This window comes from Natrix helvetica (assembly GCF_964273705.1).
Source record: "Natrix helvetica genome assembly, chromosome: 9".
Lineage (NCBI taxonomy): Eukaryota > Metazoa > Chordata > Lepidosauria > Squamata > Natricidae > Natrix > Natrix helvetica.
The window spans coordinates 1,980,365-1,998,979 of record NC_138560.1 but is presented as its reverse complement, the minus strand read 5'-3'; the positions used below and the strand labels follow the sequence as shown (position 1 = coordinate 1,998,979).

General features: G+C 45.6%; 1 protein-coding gene across 1 annotated transcript; it reads right to left on the bottom strand.

Moving 5' to 3' along the window:
- Positions 1-1,611: 1,611 nt before the first annotated feature.
- On the bottom strand, positions 1,612-12,373 carry SARS2 (seryl-tRNA synthetase 2, mitochondrial). The gene is made up of 16 exons (XM_081961486.1): positions 12,102-12,373; positions 11,052-11,147; positions 10,675-10,704; positions 9,826-9,966; positions 9,000-9,054; positions 8,782-8,845; positions 8,035-8,140; positions 7,526-7,573; positions 7,002-7,110; positions 6,497-6,542; positions 6,264-6,351; positions 5,327-5,439; positions 4,540-4,633; positions 3,899-3,991; positions 3,649-3,714; positions 1,612-2,380 (listed from the first exon to the last, which is right to left on the bottom strand). The coding sequence occupies exons 1-16, from the start codon at positions 12,351-12,353 to the stop codon at positions 2,231-2,233; spliced, it is 1,551 nt and encodes a 516-aa protein (XP_081817612.1). The 5' UTR covers positions 12,354-12,373; the 3' UTR covers positions 1,612-2,230.
- Positions 12,374-18,615: the final 6,242 nt, after the last annotated feature.

Below are 18,615 nucleotides of genomic sequence, written 5' to 3'. Positions count from 1 at the left end.
GGCAATGTTCAGATGGACTTCAATTCCCAGCATTCCCCAGACAGCCATTCTAGGGGATTCTGGGAGTTGAAGTCCACTTGTTTTAAAGGTGACTGTCATTCAGCAGCTCTTTGGAAACTCGGGATTGGCCTAACTAACACAACTTGGCATTGGGTGACACAATTGGGAGACACATTTCTGTCTCCTGAGAAATTGATGACGACATCCCGTACAAATGAACTTGGCTGCACTTCATTTATCTTTTTTAAAGATGCTTTTTCATATGGCCAAGCGAAGAGCAGCCAGTGGCGACTATGGGCTAGGGATGGTCGAAACGGAAACTCAGCACAGAAAAGTCTCGAAGGGCAGCTGCAATTAAAAACAAACTCGCTTCCCATTTCCCATTAAGAAGCCTTTTCATGAAAAATCAGCATTCTGCTTATCCTGCTTTTGTTATTTTTACAAATAACTCAAGACGGTGCATGTAACCAACACTCATTCCTCCTATTTCCCACAACTACCCTGCGAGGTGGGTTAGGCTGAATCTGATGGGCCCAAAGTCATCCAGCCAGTTTTCATGCCTTACGCAGGACTAGAACTCACCGTCTGCTGGTGATTGGCCCAGTCAGCCAACTGGCTTTGATGTCTGAGACAGCACTAAAACTCAGTCTCCTCGTGACTGACACAGTCTCCCACAGAGCCAGCTAAGGCAGGATTAGAACTCACCATCTCCTGGTGATTGGCCTAAACTCACCCAACTGGCTTTGAGGTCTAAGATGAGACTAGAACTCACATATCTCCTGGTGATTGACAGTCACCCACCGAGCCAGCTAAGGCGGGCTAGAACTCACCGTCTCCTGGTGATTGGTCCAAAGTCAGTCAACCATCTTCTAAGGTAGGACTAGAACTCGCCATCTCCTAGTTTCTAGCCTGCTACCTTAACAACTAGATCAAACTGGTCCCCCAGTTTCCCCTCCCATAAAGTTGTTCTACTCCCAAAACACAGCACAGAGGCAAAACCACTCCTTAAGTCAGGGGTGTCCAAACTTGGCAACTTTAAGACTTGTGGACTTCAACTCCCAGAATTCCCCAGCCAGCAGAGCTGGCTGGGGAATTCTGAGAGTTGAAGTCCACAAGTCTTAAAGTTGCCAAGTTTGGACACCCCTGCCTTAGGTGAACTAAAGCGCCCAGCCCCTCTACCTGCAGGCATCCATAAAGTTCCACATTGGCTGGCCCAATTTTATTTGTTAAGCTAGAACTCCCTTTGGCTCCAGACAAGCTTATTGGAAGAGTGGTTTCCATGGCAGCCTGCCCCCTCTCCCTTGGCTTGCCACGACCAGATGCACCTGTTGCATCGTCCTTTTGTCACAGGCCGTTCTGAAGACACGCAGGGAGCTGCACAGCATGCAACCAACTTGTTGTGCCAGAGGACGACAGCTGTCGGGCGGAACTCGTGCCAAAGATCGCACAACAGCTGGAGGTGCAGGAGAACAGGGCGGCACCGCCATGATGGGTCTTTATCCCTGCCCTGGAGGGGTGGGAGGAAACCCAGGGGGTCTCATCCACAACCCAGGGACAGCTCGTTTTGTGAGAGGATGCAGATGGAACAGGACTTTTCAGTCAAAGCCAGTGAAAAGGTCAACCCCATTTTTTTCATTTATTCACAGATGCTATTTCTAGCCCTCTCCTTCGTGGTCAAGTGAGCCCGTTGGGATTTGAGATGCGGGCTGTTTCCCCAAATCCCGCATTGCAAGGGACGGAAGGAGGGAAGGGCCGAATTAGAGGGGTGGGTGCAGGATTCCAGAGGAAGAAACCTGAGTCTGAAATAACCCTTCTGCTCCCCGCGCAGGAACCCTCCCAGTCTCCAAAATACGCATCCATCCTTCAGAGAGGACCGAGCGAGGCCTGGCCGAAGGATACCGAGACCCCCCCTCTTGGGTAGAAGAGACAGTTCCTTGAAGAGATGCCTCTGTTGGAAAGAGGCCCTGCTGGCTGGGTTGGTGAATCATCTCTGGAAGGCGCCAGGGGTCTCCTCTACGGCCTGATGCCACTCAGAAGGGCACTATCGCGAAATATAACGGCGCAAGCAAATGTCTTTCCTCATTTGTGACTTCTGCAGGGGAAGCCGATGCGACGCGCCGTATCGTAGCCCTCTCCAGCCGCCAGTTGGAGGTAGAAGTGGCACGTTTGCTGTTCAGGAGGGGCTGCAGTGGCATTCCGCCCCCTAACAGAGGGTCCTCTTAGGGTGCTTCTAAGATTTCCAGGGCTTCCCAGAGATTCGTTTCTTCCCGCTCTTGGCCTGATTGGGACCGATGTATTTTAGCAGGGGGTGGCTGGGTTTGTGGATGATCTCAGCGCCCATCAGAGGCTGCAGGACCGCTGGGATCCGAACGCTGCCGTCCTGGGCGAAGGAGAAGGTGGGGACAAAAGAAGAGTGGGGTCAAATTATTCTCCAAAGCACGGAGGGCAGGACAAGAAACAACGGGTGGAAACTAACCAAAGAGAGAAGCAACTTGGAATGAAGGAGAAACTTCCTAACAGGGAGGACAATTAACCAGTGGAACAGCTTGCCACCAGAAGTTGTGGGTGCTCCCTCACTGGAGGTCTTTAAGAAGAGACTGGACAGATGTTTGTCTGCAATGGGATGGGGTCTCCTGCTTGAGCAGAGGGTGGGACTAGAAGACCTCCAAGGTCCTTTCCAGCTCCATTCCAAATTCTATTCTGCCTTCTATTCTATTCTAAAAGCAAAAAAGGATTTATCACCTGTGCAGGCTTAGCACAGCCCTGACTTACGACCGCCAACGGGGCTGTAATTCCCATTGCTGAGCAAGACCATTTTTAAGTGAGTCACACTCCAATTTACCCTTTTTTTATCACTATTGTTAAGCAAACTGCTGCAGATGTTAAGTGAATCACATGGCCATTAAGCAAATCTGCCCCCCCACCCCCCCGCAATGACTCTAGTTGTCGGGAGCCAGCTGCAAAGGTTGCAAAGGGCAATTATATGACAACCCACCCCCATCCCCACTAAAGGGGGTGTCATAAATACAATATTCGGGGTATCAAGCACCCAAATTTTGATCGTGTGAAACAGGGAGATACTGCTCCACTGGTCGTTAAGTGCGAGGACTGGTCACAAGTCACTGTTCCCCGTGCCATTGCAACTTCAAACTGTCGCTAAAGGACCATCTCTTCCCATTTTATTTCCACTATGGATGCAAATGTTTATTTTATTTTATTTACAGAGTGAAGTTGACTTTGGCAGAGTTTCAGCCTGGCTTGTTCCCGCAACTCAAAATTGGACAGGGAAGCGCCAAAGAAAACCAGAATTCATGAAGATGTATAGTAACATCTTTCCCAAAGCTGCGTTAGGACTACAACTCCCAGCATTCCCCCAAACCAGCTGGGCTATTTGCTCTGCACCCGGGCAGTGGGTCATCTACAGTGGAGAAGGCTGGAACACGAGGAAGTGGATGCTGACGTCCTCCCTATTTTCGCAGGGAGGAAGCCCCCCCATGTTCTTTCCCCAAGCATCTCTCTTCCCTTGCTGGCTAGGAATCCTGGGAGTTGTAGTTCCAATGCACCCGGAAGGCTCCACCTTGGGCAAGGCTGCCATATTCTGGAGCCTATACAAAGCAACCCCCCCACCCCGCACCCCCATCAACAAACCTTGAGTTGGTTGGACTCCAGGATGGCAATGAGCATCCGGGGAATTGCGCAAGCGGTTCCATTAACCTGCGAAGGCGCCAAAGGGGTCGTGAATGTTTGGGGGCCGTGCGGACGGAGCCCCCAGCCCCAAGATTGTCCAGAGGGAGAAAAGGCATCAGGTGGGTGCTTTCTCCCTCTGCAGGACCCCCACCCTTTTTATTCTCGAGACATCTAACCCCCCCCCTTCCGGGTCTCCCTGGACCGAGCTTACGGTATGTGCAAAGCTGAGCTGCTCTTTCTCGTCGTGGTACATGATGTTCAACCGCCGCGACTGGAAATCGGTGCAATTAGAGACGCTTGAGATCTAGAGAGGGAGGGGAGAATGAAAGAAAAGGGGCCGAGGGCCAGGAACACGAGGGGCTGAAACCAAAAAGAAGCCATTCCATCCCCACCTGGTCTAGGCAGAATGAGGATTCTTTTCTTGGAAAAAGACACATGAGCCATCATAAACATCCTTATTTATGTCTTAGTTCCTTTCTTATCTATTTTGTTCTAAAAAAAATTTCACATTCCCAATGTTTCACATTGCTTTTTTATAAGGTTACAAAGCACCCAGAGTTGCTTGACAGTGAGATGGGCACCCAGGCTGTATCTTAACAGAAGACACACAGCGAGGGGGGTTAGGGGTGTCTTATCCCCACGGTATTTTTTTCCAGAGCATTAAGTCATCTGTGCACCAAGTTTGGTTAAAATTGCTCAAGGCGTCCCAGAGTTTTGTGCACTCTCTCTCTCTCTCTCTCTCTCTCTCTCTCTCTCTCACACACACACACCCCATTTTGATTTCCCTGCACCACCAACCTTTAGCGCGAACCCCCACCCCAACAGCCCAGGGCTTGAGACACCCCCCCTCACCTCTCCATATTGATTCCGTCCAGGCATCCAGGCCTCAATGTCAAATTTCCTGAAGGCAGACAGGCCCAGTTCATGCGGGGGCATATCCAGAACTCTGCCACAAAGAGAGAGGCTGGTCACAGAGTGAAGCCCAGCAGTCACAAACAGGAACAGCGAAATCCTGAACCCTGTTTGGGGGAGGCAAAGCGGGGCTGAGCCCCCCTCCCTCTGTGCACCATCTTTACTCATTTGGCTCCTTGGATGGGGGGGCAGGGTTTACAGTGCTCCCCCACAGGATACAGGTAGTCCTCGACTTACGATTGAACCCAAGGTTTATGCCGCTAAACGGGACCGCTCTCAAGTGAGTTTTACAACCATTTTATAACCTCTCTCGCCACACTTGTTAAGCGAAACACTGCATTGTTGTGTTAGTATCACAACTGTGAAGCGAAATCTGATCCCCCCATTCACTTGGCTTGCCTGAAGGACGCAAAGGGGGATCAAGTAATCCTGCAACCGTCATAAATATGAATCAGTTGCCAAGCGGCTGGATTTTGATCACGTGACTATGGAGATGCTGCAACGGTTGTGTGAAAAATGGTCATAGGTCACTCTTTTCAGTGCCGTTGTAACTTCGGGCGGGCACTAAACGAATGGTCGTAATTGGAGGACTATCTGTGTAATAAAACTCTTTGGCTACTTTGCGGTGCAGCTATTTCTCCCACTGTTGGCGTTTCTCAACCCCAGCCGTCCAGAAGGGGCTAGGACAGATCCTGCAACTGCTACCACCTCCACCCTGCCTCCTTACTTGTAATGTAATCCCAGCTCCAGGAAAATCTCTTTCTGCAGGCTGAGAAATTCCTCCATCAAGGCACTGCTTTCGAGGCCTGTCTCGTTGGCAGTGACCCCAAACATTTCCACCTGGACGAATGCCGGAAGGAGAAGAGGGTGACCTCACTCGAGTTTTACCAAACGTGCCAACTTTTAAGATGGGTGGACTCCAACTCACAGAATTCCCCAGGCGGCGTGCTTTCAGGTGGTGGACAGTTGAAGTCCCCACATCTTAAAAGTTGCTAAGTTTCTCTCCATTTTTGTAGAGAAATAACAACAACAACAATAATAATCTGAAACTGACCCAATTTGGCAGCAAAAACGGAACGCTCCAGCCAAGGTGAAGTTGGCTGGGTCTTATTTTGCACTTGTTTCATTCTTGGAAACATAACCCTCCACTGCTTTATCACGAATGTTATGTTATTGTTATTATCACTAACGTTACATTATTGTGGAGGACTGCCTCCTCAACGTACGACCACAATTGAGCCCAACATTTCGAGACAGTTCAGTGAGTTTTGCTTCCGTTTTAGGACCCTTCTTGCCATAATTACTAAGGGAATCACTGCAGCTGCCCAGTTAGTGACAACGGTTGTTAAGTGAATCTGGCTTCCCCATTGACTTGGCTTGTCAGAAGGTCGCAAGAGGGAACGGTTGTAAGTCAGAGACTACCTGTATTTTTTTGCTCAATACGGAGTGCCCGTCCTTCCACCGTAATTTTGATTTTTCCCCAGGCACAGCCGAACACACGCCTGCATCCAGCAGCTAAAATACGCCAGGCTGCATCCAGCGAAGGTGCCTTGTTTGTGGCACCTGAACAGCCACAGGTGTGCTGTATCTTTTCCCCCCTCTCCCTCTGCCACTCTGCAGACCTTGAAGGTGAGCGTGGCAAAAGTGAGCGAAGCCAGCCTCACCTTGGTGAACTGATGCACCCGATAGAGACCCCACGGTTCTTTGCCAGTCTCAGTCTCTGCTCGGTAGCAGGTGCTGGAACACACAATCCTGGCCAAGAGAAAAAGGAGGATTAAGCAGGCCGTGCGGTGCAGATCGGGCCTTCCCAGCCACCCGACAAAAATCCTGGGAAATCTGTCCAGCTGGAAGGGCAATTCTGAAGGTGTGAATGCACAGCAAGTGGAAAACCACTCACCTGACGGGCATATCCTTCAAAGCTACAGCATGGTCTGCAAAATAACCTGGAGAAGTCAAAAACAGAACGAAAGAAAGAAAAAGAAATGGGACTGATAGAATATTCGTAGCTCGGGGGCAAACTGTATTTGGGGGTCTCTTGAGGTTGAGGGTCTTCTTGCAGACGTCAAGGAACCCAACTAGGGAACATCATCAGTGCCAGAAGACGAGCAATCAAATAATCCAAGAGTAAACAACAGCTCAATTAGAGAACCACCAAGGAAATTCCCAGCAACTTTGACAGAGCAAGCCACTTGAATATAGACAACAAACCCTTCTGGCACTGATGATGTTACTTAGTTGGGTCATGAACCGTCTGCAAGGAAACCACCAAGCTCAAAGAGCACCAAGGACCCCACAATCCCCCCCCTCCTCCATTCCTCACATTCCTCTTCCTTCAAGCACTGATGTGGCCCCCAAATTAATCCTTAACCACAGGCTGGAAGACTTCCCTGTTTCAATCATACCTGCAATGCCAACTTCGGATGTTCCCGCCAAGTTCAGATCCTCAAACCGGGAAGGGTCTATGCTATACACCAGGGAGGAGTGGACTTCAGGTAACATGCCACAGCCTTCCTGATAAACAGAAAACACTGATGATGTTACCTAGTTGGGTCGTGAGACATCCACAAGAAAACTTCTAAGCTCAGAGAGCACCAAGGACCCGAGAGTCCTCCTCCTCCTCCCCCAACAAACCCCACTCTCTTCTAGCACTGATGAGGTTACCTAGTTGGGTCATGAAACATCTGCAAGGAAACCACCAAGCTCAGGGAGCACCAAGGACCCCAGCATCCTCCTCCTTCTCCCCTTCCACAACCCTCCCTCCCTTCTAGCATTGATGAGGTTACCTAGTTGGGTAACGTAACATCTGCAAGAAAAGTAAGCTCACCAAGCACCAAGGACCCCATAGAAGCTAAGCAACGCATTTAGCCCCATAGACACCTTCATTAGTCAAAACTGGATGCAACGGAATAAACGGAGGGACACTCACAAACACAGCTCCTTTAACCAAATCTGGGACGCTCATGGGAATGAAACCCTGGAGGTAAAAGAAAAAAAATATTAAGGACTGCAGGAATGCTTCATGCCCAAATGCCTGTAAAAAAACCCCATTTTTAGTTTGCCCTTAATGCAAAGATAGGAAGGAAAATCAGCACTATGGAGCATTTGCCGATCACTCTGAATTTTTTGCTTTGGGGTACAATCAGCACAAGAGCATGGCTGGCTGGGGAACTCTGGAACCTGAAGTCCACCACACCTCTTAACAGGTAGGTCAAGTTTGAGAAACAATGCTCGAGAATTAGATCCCAAAGGTGCTTTTTTCCCAAGAGGCAACTGGATTTGGTTTTCCTTTGAAGAGATTTCGTTTCTTATCTGAGAAGCGGCTTCAAGAAAGTCCAGTTGCCTCGGGGGGGAAAAAAAGCAGCTTTGGGACAACCGTGACCTGGAGGACTGAGAATCTCCACAGACATCAAGAATGAGATGCTCAAAATTCCATACCTTTTGGATCAGCTTGGAGAAAGCGAACTGGACCAGGGCTCGCTCAAGCAGAGCTCCCGCCCCGCGGAGGTAGTACGATCGAAAACCGGAAATATGTGATAAGCGTCTACGGAGAAGAGGCGGTAGGAAAAAAAAGTGTTCAAGAGATTCCTGAAAGGCGCAGCCAAATTAACATGCAGGTTTCCCTTCTCCTCTGGGTAATATTTAAATGAATTTAAATCAAGCCACCTGTTTGCCTGTTTAGGTTCCAAGCATTTGAAATGTTCACGCCTTTGGTAGCAAGTTTGGTCTGTCCTAGCTAGTTGTGAACGCGGACTGTACAGATTTTTTTGGTAAATGATCTCACCAAATTCCAACCCAAATCAGGAGGACTCTGGCAGCACCTTTTATGAAAACCAATTTTATGAAGTTTGGTTTAAAATTCTTACTAGCTACAGCTCGCCAAAACTTCTGCCTTCTAATCAAATGCGTTAGGCACAAATGCTGCTACCAGATTCCTGATTTATTTGTTTTTTTAACCACCACAGTCCAAACTGTCTCTCCCTACAATGTCCATAACTGACCTAGCATATTGCACTCTTTGCTTATTTCATTAAGTGGTCATTAAACGAACTCCACCTCTTATTTCAGCCTGATTAAGAAGAAATTCAACTCTTGTCTGTCCTATTCTCAAATTTCTATTTAGCAGACCGGCTGGAATAGACTTTTAATCCTACAATTTGGAATATTGCAATTTTTCATACTAACCTTTGCCTAATAATATCCAGGTTTTCTCCAACTTCTAGGTGTCCTTTTACCTTGAAATCAAATTCTGTTTCCAAAACAAAGCAAAGAAGCAAAAGGAGTTATGCTTTAAAGCACCACCAGGTTGCGTTGGCTGTACAAGTATTATTTTTGGCTGTATATGGGCACTAAACCTTTTCAATGGGTTCTGAATTGTACCTCAATAGCTATTGTCTCCTCACCTGGTTTTTCGCCAATGATCTCCAGTATCCTGGGTTCATTCTCATCTCCAAATTGCTACGGGAAGAAAAGAGAAGAGGTGAAGACACGGCATTGGATATTATCTCTGTCCAACTCAAGGTGAAAAACACCGGGCCTAAGCTAAGTGAATCCAAAGCAAGAGGGCTCTGCAACAATGTCAGAGTAAAGGTTGAGGAAATTTGGGCTGCCTCACTCATAGGAGTTTATAGAAGGAGTGGAAGCGGAGTCAAAAGAGGAATCAGTCTAGAATCCCTTCACAGCCACAAACAAACTAAGTCCAACCACCCCTTGAATCCCAGGAAATCTTTTCTGGATCCAAGCAAGAGCTAAGTTAGTTGAGAAGATTCCTGTGTACAGGTAGTCCTCAACTTATGACTGCAATTAAGCCACAAATTTCTGTTGCTGAGTGAGACAATTCTTCAGTGAGTTTTGCCCCATTTTGCGACCTTCCTTGCCAGAGTTAAGGGAATCACTGCAGTTTTTAAGATTAATAACACGGTTGTTAAGTGAATCTGGCTTCCCCACTGACTTTGCTTGCTCCAAGGTCGTAAAAGGGGATCATCAGACCCCGGGATATTGCGACAGTCATAAATATAAACCAGTTGCCAAGCATCCCATCATGTGACCACAGAGATGCTGCAATGGACGTAAGTCACTTTTTTCAGTGCCACTGTTAACTGCGGTCACAAAACAAATAGTTTTAGTGATTACCTGAATTAACTTTTTAGCAATAAATTGATTTGACTGGACATAATCTTCAGAGCCCTAGACATACCAAAATGTACTTCCCTATTTCATACTCCTTACCACATCAGGATGAATCCTGTTGGGCAGCTTTAGGGCATGCAGATAGTATTTTTCTTGCAACTCAACTTCCTCCTGACGCAAGGCATTAAGGCGAAAACGGATTTCCCTCCCCTCTTTCACCAAGGCGTTGTAAACAGGCAGCTGGTGGGAGAGAGAAAGAGGGGGAAAGATGTCAAAGAATCCACAGAAGCAGAAAATATTTTCCATTTTTATCCTTGCATTTTCTCCCCTTGTTTCAAATGTTTGTATATCTGTAACCACCCAGAGGCATTGGGAGGTGGGTGGCATATACATTTAATCAATTATAGTAAATCAAAATAGGTACATCCAGAAGGATTGTTTGGTGTGAGTCAGCAGGCACCTTTTCTGGCAAAAAGGCATAACTTCCATTGGTTCGAGGGCAACTCCAGGATCTGGGCATCATGTGCAGGAAACCTTATACAATTCCAGACAAATGGTTGTCCAATCTCGTCTTGCAAAACTCCAATGTTGTAGCACCCACAACCTCTGGAGGCAAGTCATTCCTCCGATTAATTGTTCTCATTGTTAGAAAATTTCTCCTTAGTTCTAGGTTGCTTCTTTCCTTGATTAGTTTCCATCCATTGCTTCTTGTCCTCCTTCACGTGCTTTGGAGAATAGGTTGACCCCCCCTCTTCTTTATGCAGCCCCTCAAATATTGGAACACTGCCATCATTTCACCCCTAGTACTTCCTAGGCCTCCTGCTCGTTTCTTGCTCTCCTATTTTAGAGTCTCCTGCTGGTAAATCAAACAAATGCTAATTCTATATTTAATGCCCTGGATTGAAATGATTAAGATAGCTATAAAAGGGGGGGGGGGGAATTCCTTACCGTCTGTAAAGTACTCCCATCATGGCTTTGCTACAAAGAAAAAAACAGAGGACAGTTATTCATAAAACAAACCAATGTAATGATTGTGAATAATTAACTATCAACCAAGGATATGAAGCTATTTTTGTCTATTCTACAACTATGAAAAGCAACCAATTAACATTCCAAAATTTGGGATAAACGATCTGATTGATTGATTCAATCCTTACCAGCTTTTTTTTTTTAATGAAAAGTCCCCAGCAATCATAATTCAGACAAAAACAAAACAAGGTATTGAAGAGAAGTGGCCAGACATAGAAGCTTATTAATTTGTTAACGTATTTTCCTACAGTAAATTCAGGGGTTATTCCAGAGTGATCATGATCACGGGCTCTCACCGTAAAATTGTACACTTCTGTCTTCACTCTCTTTTTTTCTGCGGTGAGTTTTGCAATCTCCTCTTGAACCTGATTCAGTCTCTCCCAAGCAGTAACCTGGATCCAGGAAGAAAGAAAATTACAAAAGTCTAGCAAGGATTAAACCAGATCAATTAAAAGGAGACACCATGGTATGAATGTCCTCTTTCACCAAATCCCAGTTCTGTTAGATCAGAAGCAATGTTAAGTCTGTAGCATGTAAACTAAATTTACATGCAAGAAGTGAATCAACAAACCCGTTTCTAAACCTCCTGATTTTTTTTAAAAGCACTTAAAAATGCTTCCTTATCAATTACTTTTAATTCAAGGCTTAAGGGACAAGGAGGAGGATGGAAGGATTTAACAAATATGAATGGAATTAATGGAAAATAATGCTGACCCACTGAATTCTAGGTCACCTGATGGTGGCATATAATCAGTCAAGATGAAGATTCCATTCTGTGTAGAAGTCAATATTATTGGGAAAAGTGGAAGGAAATTAGAGATCCCAAGCTCAAAATAACAGACCAATCCAAAGGTCATCTATACCAATGTCTTTCAAGCTCAGCAACTTTAAAAGTGTGGACCCCCTGCTAGCTGGGGTATTCTGGGAGTTGAAATCCACGCATTTTAATGCATGCCAACTGAGGAATTCTGGGAATTGAAAGCTGCACATTTTAATGTATGCTGGCTAGGGAATTCTGGGAGTTGAAGTCCACATATCACTGGGAGCAATATGCTGACTTTGTAAACCGCTTAGAGAGGGCTGTAAAGTCTAAGTGCTATTGCTATAGTTGCATGCTGGTTGGGGAATTCTGGGAACTGAAATCCAGACATTTTAATGCAGGCCGGCGGGGGATCATGGGAGTTGAAGTCTGCAGAGGTTGAAAAACACCGATCTCTACGGATAAAGGCGGGCGGCGGAGGCAGGACACCGGGCACCGTTTTAAGCAACCCGTCGGGGGTCAGACAGCCCCGGCCCGAAGCCGAGATTCCAGCGCCCGCCTCCGCCTGCAGCCCCCCTCCGCTTACGATCTCGCGCAGGTCCGGCGCCTTGAGAGGCCCTTTGCGCGCCTCCACGTCCCGCTCGGCCTCGCTCAGCCGCTCGCTCAGCCCGGCCACGTCCAGCCGCGGCCACGACAGCCATCCTTCCCGCGCGTGCTCGTACAGGCGGCTCCTAGCACCGCTAGAACCGGCCCTCCGAGGCGGCGGCCGGCGGAGCGGCTGTTGCAGCACCCGCCAAAGGGGACCCACGCCGCGACCCAGCCGCAACGGCGCCGCCATGACAGTCGGTCACATGACACGACGCGTCCACGGCGACGTCCCTGAGCCAACCAATCCGAAGCGCTTGGCTGCGCCGCGGCGGTCTCCATGGCAACGGAAGGCGGCCTGAGAGGGATGCGAGTCCTTTTAAGGATGAGGGATGGAGAGTCTGCGCATGCTCCCAGAGCTTGGTGGTTGGTGTGCGGACGTTTCGGGACCCAGCTAGGTAACATCATCAGTTACTGGTGGGGCAGCAAGGCCCATTCTGCCTGGTACTGATGAGGTCACCTCGTTGGGTCATGAAATGCCTGCAAGCAAACCATCAAACTCAGGCCCAAGAGCTGTACAATTATTAAGTGATGGAGGAGCACTGGGGAGACCCAGAATCAGGTTCCCTCATGGCCACAGAAGCTCCCTGCCTGAATTTGCTCATTCTCTCAGCCCAACCTTTACAGGGCTGTTGTAGGCGGATGGGTGGATGAATACGTAGGCAGGCAGACAACGATATTTAGCTAGATAGATCGACAGATACGATAGATAGATAGATACGATAGATCAATACATAGCTTATACAATCGTTAGATACAATACTATAGATAGGATAGATCGATAAATACAATTGATACAGTAGATCGATGTAATAGATACATTGATTGATCAATACAATAGATTAACAGACAGACTATAGATGGATGGATGGATGGATGGATGGATGGATGGATGGATGGATGGATGGATGGATAAATATAAATAGGGAAGACAGAGAGCTATAAATGTTACTTTCCACTCTTGAATAAAATATGGGATATAAATCTTTCATAGTACACAGGAGTTCCCCAAATGTTGGACTTCAAGAATTTTCCAGGTGTGTGATCGCAGCAAAGTGATATATCTATGGAGTCCCTCAGTCATCCAGGTCAACGGTTGTCCCAAAGGTGCTTTTTCAAGAGGCAACTAGGCTCTCTTTTCTTTTTCCCTTGGAAACGTTTCGCTTCTCATCCAAGAAGCTTCTTCCGTTCTGATATCCAGTCAGACGCTTCTTGGGTGAGAAGTGAAACATCTTGAAGGAAAAGCCCAGCTGCATTTGAAAAAGCACCTTTGGGACAGCAAAACTATAAAAACAAGTGCATGCCCTTTTCTGAACTAGAAAATAGGTTCGCACAGTATCTGAATCAAGTTTAGAGTTTGCTTGGTTCTGGCTTTCAGCTCAGCCATGGTGGTTTACGTTGCAATCGACAATAGGTACAACCAGCATACAATAGTTGTTGTAGCCTTTCAGTGTAAAATTACATCCTTGAGTAATGGTGTAAAGAAAGAAAAATAGCTGAAGGTAGATCCCTTCCATCACGAATCACACAGCTAAACGTCATTGTGTATTCCTAACCCATTCCCCCCACCCCTCTGGGGATCCTGTGTGTTATTCCACAGCACTGACATTTCCACACCCAAGCCTGTAAAAGGGTATGAAAAATATCAGCAACTTTGTCATTTTTTAAAAGCAGCTATTTTATTAATGCATTTCGTTTTCGCTCCTTTTTTGTTCGTGTTATTAACTCTGTCGTGTGCAATTTTGGTTGTCTCATTCAGGCTTCATTTCTTTGCGCTATTTCCTTTTTCAAAGTTTATTCAAAATAACTGTATTTGTGTGGAGCACCGAACCACAACTGAGTCATTCACCATTTAGATGAATATGTCACCACAGAAGGCTGATTCATTGCATTGCTCTGCCATTTGTCTGAAGTCACAGGTATTTAACTATGGTTTATTAAATAAGCAATGGTAGAGTAAGTTCAAAGATGCTAAGCCATAAACCAAAGTTTATAGATTGTAATGAGTTCACCCAAACCATTAAGCAAAGAGCAAAACAGTCTACATATGGCTTAACCATATTACATGAACTCAGAAAAGCAATACCAAATTGACAGTACTGATTTAAGGACATTACATTAATGTCTTCTGATTAATAGTCGGTACTAACTGCTAGTACATACTAGTAGTTAGAAGACATGATGAAAACTCCTTAATTGTACAACATGTCGATAGACTTTGCCATTCCACTGAGAAAGTGTGAGCATCCTAACCAAGCTAAGTCTAAAAACATTAGAGAATTCTTGGAAGTCTGGTCCACAGACAAAACAGCCATCAACAGGCACATAGAGATAAGCAGCATCTACATACCATTCAAAGGAGACAATTAAAAAGCCATAAACGAAACAAAAAGACAAACGATTTCCTCACCAGTAATTAATATCCTAACAAGCAGAGATTAACACCAAGATTAATCCTAAATCAAAAATCAAGCAAAAAAGTCTGTAGAGATCCTCAATCAATCAATCAAGCAGTAAACAAGATCCCGATCAAGGAACTACAAACTTGGACAAACAAACAGAACACAACGACTTAATCAAGTAATCATTAATGTTATCTTGTATTGCTATAATGTTTTAATGGCTTTTTAATTTATTTTTAACCCTGCTCCTCCAAGAGAGATAGATGGCATATAAGATGAATAAATAAGTAAATAAATAAACCAGCAAGAACAATCCCACCATTAGCCAGACAAGCCACTTGTATGTAAATAGAGAGGAAAACTGACTCTTGTCTAGTACTGATGATGTTACCTAATTGGGTCATGAAACGTCTGCAAGAAAACCAGCAAATTCAAAGAGCACCAGGGATCCCACAGTCTTCTTCCTCCTCCTCCTCCTCCTCCTCCTCCTCCTCCTCCTCCTCCTCCTCCTCCTCCTCCTCCTGCTGGCAAACCCCACTCCCTACTAGCACTGATTATGTTCCCTAGTTGGGTCATAAAAGGTCTGCAAGAAAACAATGTAGCTCAGAGAGCACCAAGGACCCCATTATCCTCTTCCTCCTTTTCTCCTCTCCTCCTCCTCGCCCTTCTCCTCCCCTTCTCCTTCTCTTCCACCCCTGAAACCCCTCTCTCTTCTAGCACTGATGATGTTTCCTAGCTGGGCCATGAAACATCTGCAAGAAAGCAATCTCAGGGAGTACAAATCCGGAGCACCCCAGGTAAGAAACTGCTCACTGTAGGTCTATTCCCCCCCCCCATTTTGTGGCAGGTGTGGAGAAGAAAGTTACCAACTAGCTTTGATGCGTCACCAGAAACATCTTCAGACCAGATGTTTAACCCCTCTACTAACTTTGTGGGGGCTTTTACCCCTGCCTTTTCCTTCGGATCTCATTTGGGGCGGGGGATGGCTTTGTCTCTTATTGAGTCATGAGATAATGGCGAGATTTCCAACCTTTTGTGGAGTCGTGATGCTTCTCCCTGGCTTTGCCTCCATCCTCCAGAGATATCAAAAGCAATTAGGTTGAGTCAAGGGTCTCTGGAGCCCCCAACCTCATAAATCACCATTAAAGGCAGCAATTCCTAAGCTTCAGTGTTCCACAAACAGAGGCTCTGGTAAGTGCCAATTGTAAATTCCAAGCACAGATGCTTTAGTTTAGTTCAACCTGCATCAATGTGCACAAATGCACATCGCTAGCACTCTAGTCCATTATCTAAATTTGTTTACTTTACTACAAACTGCTTTGCTCTGATGATTTAAAAGCCAAGAAATGTTGGCGCTTTGGGTTAAAGATATTTTCGGTGCAAATAGAATCAGCGAAAACGTTGGGAAGGAATAATGGAGGTTAAACCCTCCTGTACGCAATAATCAAGTCAATCCACAGATTGCAAATCGTGTTTCCGGTACCCCAAATTGGGGTTTACTCAACCGGAACCCAATCAACCCTATTGTGGTTTAGTGGGACAGATGAACCAGGAGTAATGCTAAGATCGTTTTGCTCTTGCATGACTCGTGCTCCTGAATTTGCATCTTTTGCATATTCAGAATGTTAACAGGGTCTTTATCAGAAGGAACCTAAATGTACTTGCAAGTAAAGTAAAAGCCAGATTATATGCAAAGACAATATCCTCACCAAAAATTTTTTAAAAATAAATATTCTTGAAAGGGTAAAGAGGAATGACTTGTATGAGAATCACCAATTGTAATCCATCATCTAGAGACTTCCAATTTGTTCTGCATGTCCATAACTCAGTTTGTCCATTTATTAAATTTATATATCTCCCAGCTCACTAGCTTAACTGATTCGGGACAGCTTACAATGCCATAAAAGCTAATAGACAAGCATTAAAATTAACAATTAAATGAAGGCTAAAAATCCATGAGGATGAAACACTGCAGGGATGGTTTTTTTATGTTTGTCTCTCAGGGACAGCACAAAACCTCCATATTTTCTCTCAGCCCCTGCTTTGATTTATTTATTTGATCAAATTTTGAAACCAGGGAGGAGGAGGAGGAGGAGGAGGGTGATGACTGTGTGGTCCTTGGTGCTCTCTGAGCTTGCTTGTTTTCTTGCAGATGTTTCATTACCCAAACCAGGTATTATCATCATCATCAGTGCTAGAAAGAGTGGGATACCTTGAGAGGAGGAAGAGGAGGGGGGAGGAGGAGGAAGACGACAGCGGGGTCCTTGGTGGTCCCTGAGCTTGGTGGTTTTCTTGCAGACATTTCATGACCCAGCTAGGTATCTCACACCGATGACAATAAAACATCTGCAAGCAAACCATCAAGACCACAGGGCATTTATTTCTTCATGTATTAAATTTATATGCCTCCTGCCTCGTGGTCATCACGAACTCCTCATCAGGACCTTCCACCATGACCAGCCTCAGCATTACATCTCCAGAATCTCAAAGTCTTAACCTCGTTATCAGGGCGGCCAGAGACAGAAAGCGAACTGAGTCTTCGGGCAGTGTAAGAAAACCAGTGAATTCACAATGTGCCAACGTAGTAAGCTTTAATGAACTAAAGATCAAATCATCCTTTGGCAGGCACCATGGAAACGTCCTTAACCGCGGAGGGCCAAACTACCACCAAATGGGGAAGGTACAGGCTGTGATAATTCTACATTCAGTTTCAGTTTACGCCAAATAAGCACGGACACTGTTCGCTACCGCAGTTGCTAGTGAATAATGTCCCCTTCCCGGCTTTGATAGCTTAATTAATGCTTAGGGAATATATTGCCCTTGGATTAAACCTTCAGCAAACAAAAGTCAATTCTTTGATAATGGCGATGGGAGATTTTTGAAAGATATGAGCAAGGAGACACTTTGGGAACTAATAGAGAATCTGGACAGTGTCTCTTTGGTGAGTTAGGAACTGGAGAAGCATATGGGTGATGGAATCGATTTCCTGAAAAAGCCAATGTTCATTCTCAGGTTTAACGTTAAACATAAGTGTAAGTATAATCTTTATTGTCGTTGTACTTAAATACAATGAAATTGGTTTTAACCTCACTACATCAGCAAGGTTAAAGAGAAAACAAGCAAACTCTGATTAAAATGATAAAAAAGCCATAAAGATATAAAGTTATGAATGGTTGTTGATTTATTTGGATTAAGAGTAGCTGCTTATCTTGTTGGCTTTTATAGCTTGTATCTATATCTATATTTCCCTTATTCCGGTATCTTTAACAGTCATTTGGATCTGTCAGAAAACATCCTGTTTTAATTATTGCCTTCTCTGGATTGAAAACTTCAGCATCTGGTTTTTAGAGATCTGGCTACCAATAGTCCCTAGAAGATGTCAGCTGTTTCCTTTCCTGAACATCTGGCACCCCTGCAATTTTCTTTTTTATATATAACACGTTTTCATTAAGTTTTGCCCTTCAGGCTGCAGAATAACAGAGTTGGAAGGGACCTTGGAGGTCCTCTAGTCTGACCCCTTGACTCATAACTGGAGAACCAGTTCTGTAAGTCTCAGTTTTTTGTGTGCACTTTTTAAAGGTTCAAACAACTGACCCAACCGGATTTGGAAGGAAGGAAAGAAGGAAGGAAGGAAGGAAGGAAGGAAGGAAGGAAGGAAGGAAGGAGAAGGAAGGAAGGAAGGAAGGAATCTCTGCAACCCTTCTTAAATAAACTAAGCTCCAGAGAACTCCTATTTCCAGATAAGTTACTTTTGCAAGCCAAACAAACTTCAGTATCGCTTCAATATCTTTAAACATGATGGGGATGGACCTAACACAACAATTTGCATCTTCTCAAATACAAACCTCCAATGTTTTCCTCCACTACCCGGTTTCTTTGCATTCTCCGTCCTGTTCTTGACACGACAAAGACGGAATACATTAAAACATTCCCTCCCCCATCACCCACCTACTCCTGCTGTGCTACCTGCCCTTTTCTGGATGCCATCCAAAGCGGACGTGAGACTCTCGGGGGATGCCCTCCACCCCTGCGGACACCCTCCCCAGGGGGATG

Coding starts and splice junctions, on each gene's coding strand:
- SARS2 (XM_081961486.1), bottom strand. CDS start 12,353: ATGGCGGCGCCGTTGCGGCTGGGTCGCGGCGTGGGTCCCCTTTGGCGG. Junction 9,055..9,825: donor ACAGGATTCATCCTGATGTG/GTAAGGAGTATG, acceptor TTCTTCCCGTAG/CAATTTGGAGATGAGAATGA. Junction 3,992..4,539: donor GACGGAATCAATATGGAGAG/GTGAGGGGGGGT, acceptor CTCCCTCTCTAG/ATCTCAAGCGTCTCTAATTG.